We start from the raw sequence: 16,249 nt of genomic DNA on the forward strand, positions 1-16,249 counted from the left end.
GTTTCGTTTTAAGACAGATTTTTTTCGTCTTTCCTGCGCCTTTCAAAAATCGCCTGCACATTCCAGGCTGGAGACGAGCAAAGGATGGGCTGAAAAATCCTCCCCGGGCTTTTTTTTTTTCCTTTTTTTTTTTTTTTTCTTTTTTCCTTCTTCTCCCTTTTATTTATTTTTTTTCCTGGTAATGGTCACTTAACACCGAATCCTGGTTGTTTCATAAAAAACTTGAAGGGGACTAAGCAGCTTCCAGGGCAGTGTTAGCCCTGGCTGAGTGCTACCTAGTGAACAGCCGAGCAAATAGGAGAGCACTGACAAAGAGGAGAGAAAATGCAGTTTCTTATCCAGCCTTCGTAATACATTATCCGAGCCTGCAATCCACAGCACTCCCATCAGAAGGGTTTGTTTCATAGCGTTATATCGACAATTTCCGCTCTCCCAAGGATGAGTTTCTGGATAAAAGTGACTCCCCCCTCCCTGGAAAGGTTTATTGGGTCGAGATAGGGCTGAAGGGAAGTGGATCCTTCCGCAGAGCTGGCAGATTCTCAGCTTTGGAGAGGTCGAATTAAATGAAAATAATAACAATGACAATAAAAAGAATCAAAACCTTGGAGCTGGTATTTGACTGAGGAGGTTGCAATAAGAAATATATACTGTTTTGAACTTTGGAAATCCATTTTAATCATGAAGCGAGAGGTATGGCATAGATTCCTGATGCCACCGAACAATACAGTAACAAGACTAATTCAAGGAGACAAAGCAAAATGTATTTTTCCCCCTTTTTTTTTGGAATACTCTTGAATGAGAGAGGTATGAAGGAGGGAGAAAAAGGGGAGAGGGAGCTGATTTTCAGGAACAACACACAGAAGATAAGTGAACTTTCTAACAGGCTGTTATCAACATGAAAGGTTTCAACTGAAGCTCAGAGGCCATTCTATAAACTTTAAAAATAATATTCAGTTTTTATTAAATACTCAACATAGTCCTCTGGACATGACCTTTATACATGAGAGGGTGTAACACAAGATTTTTTTTTCTTTTCTCTTCTACTGCTATAGAACTCCATTCACTTTATACCGTGGAACATTACAGTGCTAAACATAAATATAAATACAGGTACCACAAACACAGTTAAAAATATTCACACAGAAACTGTCACAGTTTGTTGTATGCAGTGATGAGCCCAGGTATCTGCTTAAATACAAGTAGGGTACTCTCGGAAATGCTATATTTACGTGGAAGGAGCTTTCGCAGGGATTCAGATTTTTCACCATGGGAGGAGAAACTCGTGTGGCTGGCGGAAGGGGAAGCGGGGGCGGGGGGGCTGAGGCCGTCTCCAGGGCCGTGCCTCTCGCAAGCCCAATTTGGGGGGGGGGGGGGGACAGAAGGTGGAGGAGGGGGGGGCCTGAAGGTTGGGGGGGAGGATAAGTGTGCGGTTGGAAACAGTCTTATTCCGAGTGAGATAAATAGGCGATATGTGTGCGGGGGGAAGGGGGGGCACTGAAGAGAGCGGGGAGTTGTGAAGTGTGTGGGGAGCGCTGGGGCGGTTCCACATTTCCACATTAGCCTTTTTTTTTTTTAATAATTCCCCCCATTATTCTTCTTTTATAAGAATAATTATTCTTTTTTTTTTTTTTTTTCCTTTTTTTTTTTTTTTTTTTAACCGTAGCCAAACATTGTGCCAGTGATAAATAGAGGGGGGGGGGGGGTATTATTATTTTTTTGGGGGGTGGGGGGGAGTCGAAGGGGGGGGGGGCTGGGGGGGGGGGGCGTCCCTTTTCACTCCTTCTGCTTCTCCTCCTCTGTCTCTTCTCGCTTCTCCTCCTTGGCCAAGCTATCGGCGGCGGCTGCGGCTGCCCCACCGCCCGCCCCGGAGAGGGTCGAGCTCAAGTTGCTCTCCTTTTTCCACTTCATCCGCCGGTTCTGGAACCAGATTTTGATCTGCCGCTCCGTCAGGCAGAGCGCGTTGGCGATCTCGATGCGCCGCCGCCGCGTCAGGTAGCGGTTGAAGTGAAATTCCTTCTCCAGCTCCAGCGTCTGGTAACGGGAATAAATCTGGCGGCCCCGCCGGCGGTCGGCCCCGTAGCCCACTCCTAGGGGAGCCGAGACAAAACAGACTAAAAATCGTGAGCGCGGGGGGCGAGCGCCCGCGCCCCTCCGCCCCCGCGCAGCCCCGCGCCGCCCCACGCCCCCCCCCCCGCCGCCCCCTCCCCGGCACCCCCCCATTTTCCTCCTTTTTCATCCCCCCTTGGCACGTTTTCCCTCGGGATGCTGCCCTTTTTTTTTTTTTTTTTTAAATCTCTTGTATTTGTGGGTTTTTTCCTTTATTTTTTATTTATTTTTTATTTTTTTTCCCTTTTCACTTTTTCCTTTTTCACTTATCATTCTCTTGTCACTCATCTTTCCCTTTTCACTTATCTTTCCCTCTTCACTTATTTTTTTACCTCTTCACTTATTTTTTCCCTTTTCGCTCATTTATCCCTTTTCACTTATTTATCCCTTTTCACTTATGTTTTCCTTTTTCACTTATGTTTTCAGTTTTTACTTATTTTGTAATTTTTTACTTATTTTTCTTTTTTACTTATATTTCCTTACTTATATTTCTTTTACTTCTTCTCCTTTCTACTTCTTATTTTTATACTTTTTTTGCTTTTTACTAATTTTCCCTTTTTACTTATTTCCTTTCTTACATTTCCCTTTCCACTTATTTCCCCTTTTAATTTATTTCCCCTTTCAATCATTTCCCCCTTTCTATTTATTTCCCTTTATTTAATTCCCCTTTATTTATTTATTTTTCTCTCTCTCTCTCTCTTTTTTTTTTTTTACTATTCATTATTCATTTTTACACCCCCCCCTCCCTCCACCATTTCTCTCCTTTTCCAGCCAATTTGGGGTTGCTTGGGGGGGCGTGGGGAGGGGGGGGGGGCAAAGTGCCCCTCGTCCTGCGGGGAGCACAACCGCACTTTCCGCCCCCATCATTAAAACTTATTTTACCCCAGTAATATTTTGTGCTTAACTCCCGAGCAGAGCTCGCTGCACTTTATTATAGATATTTTACACTCTCGAAGTCTTTTAATTAGAAAGAGCATAACAAGCCATATTTGCTTGCAACAACTTAACAAATAAAAGGCCTGTAGCTGCAACTGTGAAGGAGCTATATTATTGTTTTTATGGGGCCATAAAAAGTCGCTCAGCCTGTTCTGCTAGGGAGAAGGTCGTAAAGATGGTTCAGTTTATTTAATTTATATCTCCGAGCTGTAAAACTTACCACTGTGGGAGTTCATACGCTGCATCCATGGGTATATTTGAATGCTAGTTTTTTGTTCTTGCGAAGTGTTCCTGTTTTGGTCACTGGTAAAATCCTGTGCGATTGATGTCTGTGTATTATGTCCCATAGAATTTTGCCTGCAGCTAGAAAGCATGTCTTTTTCTTGGTAAAAAGCATTAGATCCATAGTCATAAGGTCCTCGGCTGGAGCTAAACACAACATTATCTTGCGGTGAATAAAAAGGAGAAGAATAAATCCGGTTTTGAGCAACGGCTGCTCCATAAGTAGAAAAATGCCTGACAGGGTCATAGGCAGTTGAATTGAGGGCTACGTTGGGAAGCACCTCTTGGCCACTGGTTAGATGGCAGGATAAAGATGGGTTTGTAAAATAGGAATTCATATCGTCCTCTATACCTGGCTGTGTGATTTCTTTAATATTTATTTCTGTCTCCAGTTTGTAGTCTGAACTAGATTGTTATAGGGAAGGCTCTGCTCCAGGACAGACAAAATGACAAAGTCAGCTGACCCGGGGGGAGCCAATGGGGAGGCGGGTGTCAAAAAGGGAAAAATTGCTTTTGCTTCTGTTGATTCCCTAGTTGAAACTAAGTGTGCATTGAAAGTAAGTCCTGCACCCCCAAAACCCCCCAAGCACCCCCGGGGAGCCCGGGGGGGGGCGAGGGGTGGCGGCGCTCCCGGAGCCATCGCTGGGTCCTGCCCCGGAGGCAGCTGCGGCCAAGTGGGAGCTGGCGCAAATTTCCCAACCCAGCCTCAACTTTTCTCCCCCCACACCCCCCTTTTTCTGCCCCATGGACACTGGGGTTTGGAGGCACCGTGTGTTGTTTTTTTTTTTTTTTTTCCATTCTTTTTGATTTTTTTTTTTAAGAAATGTTTGCTTAATATCTTGTAATAAAATAGCTCAGAATTCACAGTAATAAATCTCAGATGTCCACAGAATATTAAGCCATAAATTATCCCGATTTTTTTTGTCTTGTTCTCATGTAGCATTGGTCAATATTATGGAATCAAATGGTTGTGTTCCTGATGAGAAAATATTACATAAAGAGAGGGGGAAAACATGGCGACTTCTGAATTGATAACGTGTTTCAGAGCATTCCTAAAGTATGTCTTTGGGAGGGGGAAAAAAAGAAAAGACAGACAAGAAACACACAACATTGCGAACTCAGGTTAGTCTGGAAGTTAGGTTTCTCCTCTAGTGCAGTTTGACATTCCTCTCCTGCACGTTTCCCTGCTAATTTTCAACGTGTGGCAATGCTAGAGGATATTTACATTTTCAACAGCAACTACAACAACAACAACAACAAAAAAGAGCACTTCTATCCGTAATTGAGAGCAATTGGGAGCCTGGGCTGGGGACGCAACCTCGTGTTTATGTTTGCAGAAATTTATAGTTTCAGATATTTACAACTGATTGGGAAACTTCTATTGCAAATATTTAGTTAGATGAAAGAGGGGATTATATTACATCTTCTCTGGGTAGATTGCACCTAGAACTAATTGAAATGAAGACAGCTAATCTAATTTTAATTTCAATCTAGAGCCATAAATTGCCCCTTAAATGTAAAACATACCTGCTGATCTGTAAATATTGCGAGGTATCTTTATCATTCTGGTGGCTTCCTATTTAAAAATTCAATTATGGCGGGGAAACCCTGGCCTCCTCTTTTTTTTTTTTTTTTTTTTTTTTTTAACCTCCTCCGTGTCCACATTTTTATTTTAAATGTAAGGGTGCGTGGGGCTGCTGAGAGGAGGGTTTCTAGGTGCACACTCAAATTCGAAACTGAGAGCATTTGTTTGTCCTGCTCTCAGTCAATGGACTTAATTCCTTTTAGCGATGTATCTCTAAAAGATTTTAGCTGACAAAGAAGGGTTGGGGGGGGCTGTATATTTTTTCCCCAGCTATAACAGGAACCCGGATGCCAACGGATTTTATGCTCTTTTTCCTCTGTGTAACAAAGCAAAGTAATCAATGGTAGCAATAAAACCATAAACGAGAGTACAACTGAAAAAAAAAAGCTCGTGTATTCATCTTCTATAACGTTAAGGCTTCCCCTGAGTGTCACTAGGGGAAAAAATAAAGTTTCTAACCAAAAGAAGGAGATAGCTGCAAGTATGCACCATGTTATTTAGCACATGTACCTTGTTAGGGAGCGCAGCCTGACTTTACCTTAGGCTGCCCAACTTGTAGCCAGCCCAGTACAGATATAGGACTCATGGACATGGGGAAGATTTACAGGCGTTTTCCCCAAAAAAGAGAACTTCAGTTTGCTTTCGTTCCCCTCCTCTTCCTTTCCCCTTTCCCCCAGCCCTCTGGCAGAGCCTACCCGGGAATTTATGGAATCCAACAAACTGGAGAAAATAGAGAAAGTAGCAAAGAAATGCAATTACAGAGGTTTTTTTCCGCCTTCTGCTGACATGTTAACCCCCCCCCCCAAGCCAGAGGCACTCTCAGCTGGACATATCTGGAGAGCCAGGGCTGTGCTGCAAATATTGTTAGCCATGGGCACATCTCTGAACCCAGTCCTTTCAGGGCATGGTTACTTTGGAAACCAACGCTAACCCTGAAAGCTGCTTCCAGATATTAAATTGTTGCAGGGTCCAACAAATGGACTGGCCGGATAGATGGATGAATGAGGGCTTTGCAGTTATTGGCGTGTTGTCTTACCTTATGTATTGCTTACAGCCCAATGCAATTTGGCGAGTAAATTAAAAGTAGCTCCAGCTCTATGGGTTGGACCTTTGCTAGGGCAGATTCACGTGGGGAGTTTCACATATGGAAGGGCATTTATAATGACGCCAACCTTACCAAAGTTTGGAGGAAAGTCTGGTGCTGGAAGGACACCCTCTGGGCTATTTTTTTAATCATTATTATTATTTTATTTGCTTTTTGCTTTTGCTCCCCCCACACACATTTTTATTATTATTATTTTTTTTTTTGTATAGGTGCTCGGGGGCTGTTGTATCCGAGACCTGTGTGATAACCGTGTGACTAGGAGTCGAGAAAGTTAAGTGTTTTATTACTTCTCTAAACAGAGGGCAAGTCTTAAAAGTCTGGTCGATTTATAGTGAACAGAAACCAGCTGCCGTAAAGAAACTTAAAATAGAATCCTCTCCCCACGTTAAAAATCAGGTTTCTGGGTAGGAAAGAGAGACACAGAGAGGAGAGGGTAGGAAGAAAAAAAAAAAAAAAAAAAAAAAAAAAAAAAAAAAACCACAGCCACCCCAAAAAGCTCCTGCAAATACAAATGAGGCATCATTAAAGTATGTTTTGCTCACTGCAATTCCTCAGTCTCACGTTTTGAATGCACTGGATATTTTTTTCCCATTGATATTTTCTAGCAGTTTGGGGATTTCTCGAAAGTATTTCATCAAGATATGTCACTACCAAAAAGGTATTTATTTTTTCCCCCATGAAAACATGTACAGGGAATATGTGGGGCGCTTTCTGGTTAAATTGGTCTGCAAACAATTATGTAAACTCATCAGCAGAAGCAAGAACAGATGTTTTATTAAAAGTGCTACACAGCAGTAGAAATATGTACAAGTCTTCGAGTAGCTCTTTAATAGGAGTTGCTCTTTGTTCCCAGAAAAGAAAAGCGCCCATAGAAATCTGAAATAACATTCACCACTCATAAGCCATATTCCCCCATTTTTTTCCCCCTTCTCCCCACTCTGATGTTCACACAGAGAGGGAGAGAGGGAGAGGAGAGGGAAAGGGGGGGGGGAGAAAGAAAAAATATGTGTCGGGAGATTTCCTCCCCCCTCCCAGCTATAATTAGCGAATTGATGAACTGATTTAGAAAAAGGCTTCAAAAAAATGCAAGCCCAACACATGTGTTTTCTATCCCTCAGTAATTACTGAAAGGAAACAAATCCAAATCGGTGTCCCCCCCTCCCTCCTTAAACAGCCTACAGCCTTAATAAACCGCTACTGTCAGGCTCGCATTCTGCGCAGCCCTGCGAGCCGCGGGTTGTTTGTTTGAAGAGGGGCTGGGTGGGATTTGCTGTTTTGTTCCAGCCACGTTGACCACTTGGGTCCGAGCCCGGCCCGGGGAGCAGCCGGGCCCCCCCCCGCGGCCATGCCATACCCGGGAACCGGGACACACCGGGGACACCGAGCCCCAACGTGCCCCCCCCTCTCCGGAGTAAAAAAAAAAAAATCCCAATGGTACAAGTATGTTGGTGGTGGGGGTGTTATGCCAAGTGTTTGCAAAACGCCTCTTTTTGGGATGCGGGCGGGCGGGGGGGGGGGGCACCCCTGTGCAGCTGAGGGGCGATGCCCCCTCCTAGATGTGCCCACAGCCCTGAGTGTGCAAGGCGCACACGCGCGTACACGCCACTGACATCTGGCCATAAAGCTGCATGCTCACATCTGATTAAATACTTGAAGCTCTTAGAGGTAAATACAAGTGATGCCATTAAAAGCCTTTTTATTTAAACTGATTTCACCTTGTATATGTTATCTCATCCTTCCCCCCCTTTCCTTTGCTCCCCCCCCCCTTTTTTTTTTAACTTGACATTTATGGCACACGTGAGTCCTAATTATTTATTTGGGTCTTTCGCTGGGAATTTATTCCTGCTCTTTACAACAGGGCTTTCCTAGTCAAATATTGCTTTTGCTGTAAATAACACCTAAAAAAAATAAATAAATAAATAAAATAAAATAAAATAAAATAAAAAGGGCACCACGATAACAACAACAAACTCCTGGAGGTTTATGTGGAGCATATTCGCCACGGGCTACCTCTCCCCCAGCCTGAAATGGCTCGCATTGTTTTGGAGCCGTGTCTATTCTCTGCTCTCTGTAATTACAACCTCAGAGTCAGAGTCTGGGCAGCTCTTGATTAAAAAAAAAAAAAAAAAAAGAGAGAGAGAGAGAAGGAGAAGAAGATGAAATCTCTCCTTCCCCTGAATACTTCCATTCAGAGCTTGATAGACTGTTTAAACTTTACTCCGGCGCTGCAGACAGCGCGATCTGAAGAGGGTGGCCTATTTGGGAGGTTTATTTGCCAATTAAAAGGCATCTCCTGCACAAAGATGCACAGAGCCATAATTAGCGAAAACACCCATTTTCCCCTACCGCCACCCATATCTTTCCAAGAAGATGGGGTTTTAAATAAATAAATAAATAAATAAAATGAAAAAAAAAATAAAGAAAAAGAAATCAGCGCCGTTTCCGCGATTTTTTTAATGCAAAGCTCCGCAACATCCAATTTCGCCCTAGGTAGATAATGAAGGGAGCATTCACCGCCCCGCGGATGGGGTTCCCAGGCGAGGCAATTCTTTGCCTTCGCCTTTTCCTATTGATTTTTTGCTGCGTGGCGGTGGGAAATGGCCTTAAACGTGTTGTTGTTGTCCTGTTTTTATTCTCAGAGTTGGGTTAGGAAAGTGTGCCCTTCGAGCGACCTGCAAAGTTCAGGGCGACTCCAAGTTGCAATGCGGAAAAAAATCTCTCTCTCTATATATAGATATATATATAATAACAATGATAATAAAAATAATAGTGGGGAAATACCCTGGAGCCGGGCTTTTCTCCTCGCCTGCAAAAGCCCTCATTCTCTGCACACATTTCCAGGGAAAGGAATGGGGTGAAAAAAAAAAAAAAAAAAAAAAAAAAAAAAAGAAAAGAAAAGAAAAAAAGAAAGAAAAAAAAAGGCAGAATTCTGGAAATTGTCAAAACACATGTCTCCTAAACAGGAAGCTGGGAGGTGTGTGGGGAAGAGAAATTAATGTGTTCCTACTTCTGAAATTTATTCCCTCTTTCTGCCGAGCTTTGAAAGCACTTTCTGACACTTTTAAGCGTTTATTTATATTTTCTCCGCGTCGATATTGCGACGGGTGGCGGAGGCTTTTCTTTATGAAATATTCTGTCTAATCTGCGGGATTGATTTATTTCATTTTTCTTCTCCTTTCCCCAGATCCATTGGCGACCCCCCGGCCCATCCAAAGGAGGCAGCACCGAAACCGAGCCCGGCCGGGGGCTCCCGCAAACGCGGGTGCAAAAACCCCGGGCGCTGCAGCTCCATGCCAAAAGCTCAAGAAGCATCTCCAGAGCTAGGAAGGGGAGCCAAAAAAAGCGAGAAAGCCCCAATATTTTAGGAGATGTGAAATCGCTGAGTGGTGCATTGTTTACAGGGAAGTGGCTGGCGGCTGCAAAACATTCCTGCTGGCTCCTCCGCTAAAAGTGCGGGCGAGTGGGTGGATTTTTTTTTTTTCCTTCGGCCTCATGCATGGAAATGTCTTTTTTTTTGCCCCAATTTTGCCGGGCGGAGGGTTGGGATGGCGTCATGGCGTGCCCGCAGGTAGCAGTGTCCCGAGCGGGGCGTTGCAGCGGGGAAAAAATCTGATTTTTTTTTGTTGTTGTTTTTGGTTTCCTTTGGGGGTTGCTTTTCGCGACGGACTGGAAACATTCCCTAAAATCCCGCTGGAAAAATTAAAATGGCAAAACTGAAAAGGACAGTGGCACTCGTGACGTCACGCTCATCACGGACAATACTTGGTGGCGTAAAATCCCCCAAAAACGCTGTTTTGCTGCATTTGTGTGTGCACCTACATGTAAACATACGTACATATATGTACCAAAGCGATTGCTTATGCTCGGTATACAGATTAAAAATAAAAAGGAGTACGATGTTATTACGTTCCGCAAGGATAACTCAACAGTGAAAAATTGTTGTCATTAACTATAGGCAGTTTTACACTTTATTCTTTGCAGATATGAAGGCAGAAATTTAATCATAGGTCGCAAAGAAAAAAAAAATAATAATTCAGGAAACAATAATAGTTGCCTTAATGATGTTTTTTTTTAGAGGCGATCACTTAGGCAGAATTAAACTATATATTTGGAGACAACCTCTTGAGCACTTTGGCGAATTTATACATTTACATCGTCTTTAATCGAGCAACAATTTAATATTTCAGGATTTGCTTAAATACACTCATATTTTCAGGGGGAAAATACCGTTCCCGAGTTGACATGCTTTATCTATTTTTATGAGTTCACGTACATTGGAATGATTTAAAACACGGTAACACGGAACGAAAGGCTCTTAAGACCTTAAAAAAAAAAAAAAAAAAAAAAAAAGGAAAGAAAAAGAAAAAAACTCTCGAATTAGCAGAAAGTGCAACCGAGGAGTTTCGAATGGCTTTGAGAAACTTTAGAAAGTTTGGTTCAGCTCAGGCGAGGGTTTATGGACGAGCGAGGAGGGGGCCGGGGGGGGGACACACACGCCTCAATGTTAAAGGGACTAAAACTTCTTTGCAAAGTGGGGTTTTATGGCGGGATAACGTTTTGCAGGCGTTTGCACCCTCTCCCAGCGGAGCAGAGTTATTTTTCCTCTCCCCTCCCCGTCTGATCCTCTGTCGCCCACCCCCGGTGTTGTGTCTCTCTCCCCCCCCCTTTTACACAAACGGAAAGAGGGGGGAGGAAAAAAAAAAAAAAAAAAAAGGCACCAAATTGCAAAATTGCTGGATTGCAAGTTTCTGTCACTTGGTGGCAGTATACAAAACAAGTAAACAAAAACGTGCAGAAATTTAAACACTCCCGGGGGTGGGGGGAAAGGGGGACAAAGTGGGGGCAATACCTGTGGGACAATAGCCCCGTGCCCCCTCATCCCCAGCTCCGGGGCGAGGACTTTGGTTGGAGGACGAATCTGGGGGGGTTATGTGTTTTTTTTGTGTGCTTTTTTTTTTTCTCTCTCTCTCTCCTTTTTTTTTTTTTTTTTTTTTTTTTTCCGCATTGCTCTCTCCCCCTCCTTTTTTTTTTTTTTTTTCTTTTTTTTTTTTTCTGGGTTTCCTCCCCGCCCCCCATTGAAGTCTTGGGTCTTTAGTCTGGGGACAAAGCCTTTTACAGCAAGGTGTGTCCCCATGCGACAAAGGCAGCGGGAGCAGCGTGTCCTCTGCAGACTGCGTCCAGACACCCGCAATTTCGGGGACTTCTGCCTTTTATTGTGTTTGTGTCTGGGGAGGAGGGGGAGGGAGACGGGGCTGCTTCTCGCCTCCTTTCCCCTGCTCCCACCCCCCCGATTTCCCCTTGCACCCCCGGCTGGAGGTCACCGCGCTGCTGTAAAACACTTTGGGGCGCCCTGCCCCGATTTCCTCGCTTTTCTGCCCAAAGCCGAGCCCACACTTTCTCTCCCGGCGAACCCAAATCTGAAGGGAAAGGCCTTTTTCTGTTAGCCCTGACCTCAAGCACTAACACTGAAAATCACAACTGTTGTTGGTTGTTGTTTTTTTTTTTTTTTTTTCCTTTTTCTCCATTTTTTTTCCCTGAGAGCGCGAGCTGCAGGGATTACAGCCCCGCCAACACCAGTAACAAGATCTCCAAATCTCTCCGCCAAAAATAAAAACCTTGATCCTCAATGCTACGCATCATCTCTGCCCAAAGTCCAATTTCCCCTCTATGACGAATTTTTTTATCACTCTGACCCATCTTTATTTTTTTTTTTTTTTATCGCTCCGAGCCTCGCTTTTTATCCTTCTCCTCCCTCCGCAAATTTCCCCCTCGAAAGCCTTTGGTGCACAACGCTCCGGGCAGAAACATGGCCAAAAATAACATTTAATCGTGCAACAGCTCCTGAGATACGGAGCCCGTAGAAAATCGATCTGGACACGACCACGTTCACCGCTCGCACCTAACACCGACGGTGGTTTGGCACGAGCTCATCTATTATTTCTGGTGGGTTTTTCTTTGATTCGTTCCCCGAGCCGAATTCCTTCACACGACAAGTTGGGAAATCGCCTGGTTATCAGCGGCTCTTTGTAGTTCCAGGTTTTCCAGGCTCTGACAACACGGCGGCTTTGGCACAATGAAGCAGCCCCACGCTGGAGCTCTGCGGTCCTGAATTTGGTGCCCTTGGGTGCCAGCCGAGATAAGCGCCCACGCGTGGGGCAGATCGCGTCCCGCGGGGCTGCGACTCTTTCAAGTAAAATGTCAATCCCTGCTCCTACGCGGCTGGGATTTACGTCCTTCGGAGGCGAATAGGTTGGCAGGCAGTATTTCGGTGTAAAACACCCCTATAAATAAATGAGGAAGCTTTTGGGGACAGCAGAATTTCCATTTTTAAATTTCTCCACGCTCCTGCCTTTTTTTTTTTTTTTTTTTCCCCTACCGACTACATCTGTCGAAAAGCTATTATTTCCCTGCAAGTCCATGTCAATAACACGTGGCAATTTTCCTATAATCCCTCCCGAGCACTGATGTTAGAGATACGAGACGCAATTTATTTCCTCTGCTTTAGTCTGGGAAGAAGAAGAAGAAGAAAAAAAAACACTACTCGGAGCGTATAAATCATTCCGTTATTCCTGCTCTACGTCCTAAAATGTTTCTCGGCATTACGGGTATATGAAAGATGACAATATGTCAGGGGAAACCGAAAATCAATACATTTAAAATTGTTTTTGGGGAGGCTTCCAGGCCTCACGGAAGCGGGGAGCGAGCGAGCGGCCGGGGCCGGCCAGAGGGAGCAGACGGATTTGGTCTGAAAACAATAAAAGATCCCATTTCTGTAATCATGTGGTTCCAATAAACACTCATTGTTTGCTCATAAAATGTCTTTACGACTAGCAGCGTTAGAGGCAGAGCCTTCACACAACGGGTTTGTTGTTCTTTTTTTTTTTTTCTTTCTCTCCTGCAAACAAAACGAAGGCAAAATTGCCTCTTTCCCTGATTTTTTTTTCTCCACGTCCCATCCCCAAACCATCTATTTATTTCTGAAAGAAAAAAAAAAAATCGAGGAAAGGCGAGTTGCCTCTGCAAAGCTAAAATAAAAATATTTATTTTCAGGTGAGAACTGCGGTTGGTTTTGCTCCGGGCAACCCCTGAGAAGCCGATAATTTCCAGCCCCAAATGCAGGCGCAAGGATTTACCAGATTTCTCAAAAGAAAAGGGAAGGGAACAGAAAGGCTGATCCGGAACTTTTGCAACTTGTCTTTTTCTTTTTTGCCTTTTTTTTTTTTTTTCTCTTCTTCTTTCACCCCACCAAACTTCTTTTTCAAACACTCTCAGCACACCGCAACCAGAAACCACCCGAGAACTTCAGCAACCACTTTCGCTAATTAACTTCTGCGAGCGCACGCTGGAAATTAAAATAAGGGAGGCCATTTTTATTTTAAAAAACACCAAAAAAAAAAAAAGGCAGCCAGGCAGAAAGTGAGAAGCCCGCGTCCTGCAGGCTTCCCCTTTCTCCCAGCAGCTCCAGCAGTGCCCCTGCCCCTGTCGCCACCGCGAACCCCAAAAATCGCTTATAATAAGCCCAAAAAATCGCCTCCGCCACCCCTCCCCCACCGCACAACAATGTCAGGCTTTATCGTTTATTTGTTGTCCGCCCCTATATATGTGTCTGCCCAGCCCTATACGTGCACACACAGCGCTGCCGTCCCCAGCAGCAAATCTCTGCACACACACGAGCTGCTTTTTATTATTTATTATTATAATATATATTTTTTTTTTTGAACAAGGAGAATTCATCAAGAAAGAAAAAAAAAAAAGAGAGACAACCTCGAGAGGAAATGAAGTCACTACGTTATATATCTCCTTACACGGCACCGATATATACACGGAGATAGATAAGATTAGATGATGGATGGGTAGGTGGGGAGGGAGGTGGATGGAGAGGTAGGTGGGGAGGTTAGCAGGGGAAGGGTCACCCTTTAAATCTCACGCCTTAAACCTGAATTCAAGTCGCTGCCGGGGGGGGAAAAAGAGAGAAATAAGGGAGAGAGGGGAGGGACCTGCATGCAAATAAAACCGAAAAGCCAACACCGTGTTAACCACTTCGCAGGAAAACCAGAGCGCTCCTGAAACTTATTATTATTATTGCTATTATTATTATTTCACGACAGGGATCCGGTAGCAATCGCTTCTTGCAAGGTGGGGGGGAATTCAATCAAATAAATGCTCAGCACCCCTCCCGGAGAACTTTACAACCCATAGCCGCGAGGTTGCAAAAATAAAGCGAATAAAAGGATGAGCCTTGGGGTGCAGAAATTGTTTTGTTAATCAGCCAGCTCTTAATATTAATTATCGGCCCAGTAATGAAGCTTGCAGTCCCGAGGAAGAGGAGCAGGCCGCGGCCGCTGGCCACTGGGGGGGCTGCGGGGAGGTGGGGGGGGGGGGGGAAGGGGCGTGCAAGGCCGAGCCTTGTGCACACAATTAGGAGCGCAGCTCATTAAATATGGCACTACCCCAGCCTTGGACGACCCACCCGGGCTGCGCCGGGCCGGCCCCTCCGCGCATGCGTCTCCCCCCCCCCCCCTTTTATTATTATTATTTATTTTTTTTTTTTAAGGAAAAAGTTGAGCGGATGAATTTTTGCTTATTTCTAGACACAGATTTTTTTCCTCCCCCTGCTCCAGCGCGCCCCCAGCCCCCGGCCACCCCCCCTTTCATATTCCCCCCCCCCCTTTCTTTTTTTTTTTTTTTTTTCCCAGCCCCGCAGCCGGCTCCCCGTCCTGCCTCCCGCACCCCGAATATGACATCAGCAGCAGCAAACCCTTTTTTCCCCGAATTAACTGCATTTCTGCCGACCCGCAGCAGCTTTCCCTCATATCCAAGCTACACCCCTCGCCTTCCCCTCGCTCGCACCACGATGCATCATTATCCTTAACACCCGGGCTATGGATCATTAGTTACACATTTTAACCAATAAGGGAACACTTACCAGAGGCTCCTGTCTCCCCCTCTCCCTCTCTCTCTCTCTCTCTCTCTCTTTCTGTCTCTCTCTCTTTCTGTTCCACTGACGCTTGCAGCTCAGCTCCACAGAAACATTAAAAAAAAAAAAAAAAAAAAGGAAAAAAAAAAAAAAGAGGGAAAAAAAAAAGAAAGATGGAAACAAAAGCCAAACAGTTCTTCTCTGGTTGGGCAAAGGGATGGGGGAAGCTTAAGGAGGAATCTCCCTCTCTCTCTCTCTTTTTTTTTTTCCCCTAAAAAAAAAAAAAAAAAAAAAAAAAAAGGTATTTACAACTGCTTGTGCCCCCTCATCATCGCATCCTGCAAAGGAAATGCATTGCGTTTTGCCCCTAGGGGTGGGGAATAGGAGGCGGCAACCAGACGCAGCAGTAAACTCATTAATGCCAAAATGCCCAAAGCAACCAAGAATTCCAACCCCAAGGAGAGAGGGGGGGAAAAAATCTAGATTTTTTTTTGAAAAAAAAAATAGTAATCATCATCACGCTAATAATTAAGGGGGGGAAAAATACCATCCTACCCCTGGCACTGCTTGGACTGTTAAAGGAAAGACTACTGCGAAAGAGTCATAAGAGAAACCACAATAAAAAGTTCACGTTCATGGATGGAGTCCACATGACTTCCTGTGGCCAATCCAACTTGTGATTCAGTCGTAAACTTTTATTGCTTAGCTGTAAATTTTCTGCAAACAACCAGGAATGCGTTGCATTTTTGTGACGAGTGCAAATGCTCTCGTCTGTCGCCATGTTTATACAATTCTTTTTTAATATTAGGATTTTTTTTTTCCTATTCGGCCCCCCTCCTTCGCTGCCCCCCCCTCCCCCCCCCTTTTTGTCTTTTAAGCGACCGCGTTAATATCGGGGAGGTTTCTTTCTCTCTCTCTCCTTTTTTTTTTTTTTTTTTTTTTTTTTTTTTTTTTTAAGATAGACTCGGTTTAATTTGCTGGTTATTAGCTGCTCGGGTTAATTCTCAGCATTTTAACTAAAGAGATCTGGCCTTCAGCACAGAGTCTTCGTGCTGGAAATTAATAAGGGGGGGTAAATAGGAAAAAAAATCGAGGAAGAGGGGCAGCGGAGATAGAAATAGAGTACGCTGCCTTTAAAATTTAAATGAAATAAATGATGGCGGTATGTTAATTATAAAAGGCACGGAATTAAACATGAAGAACAAGACGCTCGAGGAAAAAAAAAAAAAAAAAAGCACAGAAAATGGCCATTCCCGACAGCCCCGCCGGGGTCCCTGCGGGACCATCCCTGCTCTTTCACCCAAGGGTGTGTCCGCTG

At 44.4% G+C, this 16,249-nt stretch overlaps 1 protein-coding gene across 2 annotated transcripts; it reads right to left on the minus strand.

Moving 5' to 3' along the window:
* Positions 1-1,773: 1,773 nt before the first annotated feature.
* On the minus strand, positions 1,774-15,001 carry HOXC6 (homeobox C6; the record flags this gene model as incomplete). 2 transcript variants are annotated; one of them, XM_082781480.1, is made up of 3 exons in its annotated part: positions 14,941-15,001; positions 3,263-3,471; positions 1,774-2,087 (listed from the first exon to the last, which is right to left on the minus strand). In XM_082781480.1, the coding sequence occupies exons 2-3, from the start codon at positions 3,414-3,416 to the stop codon at positions 1,774-1,776; spliced, it is 468 nt and encodes a 155-aa protein (XP_082637606.1). In that variant the 5' UTR covers positions 3,417-3,471; positions 14,941-15,001. The 2 variants fall into 2 exon arrangements, with proteins under 2 accessions (XP_082637606.1, XP_082637605.1); XM_082781479.1 differs by lacking the exon at positions 14,941-15,001 and having other exon boundaries at positions 3,263-4,389.
* Between the last annotated feature and the right edge of the window lie 1,248 nt (positions 15,002-16,249).

The sequence above is a fragment of the Aythya marila genome (genome assembly GCF_965140915.1).
Source record: "Aythya marila genome assembly, chromosome: 30".
In the NCBI taxonomy this organism is placed as follows: Eukaryota; Metazoa; Chordata; class Aves; order Anseriformes; family Anatidae; genus Aythya; species Aythya marila.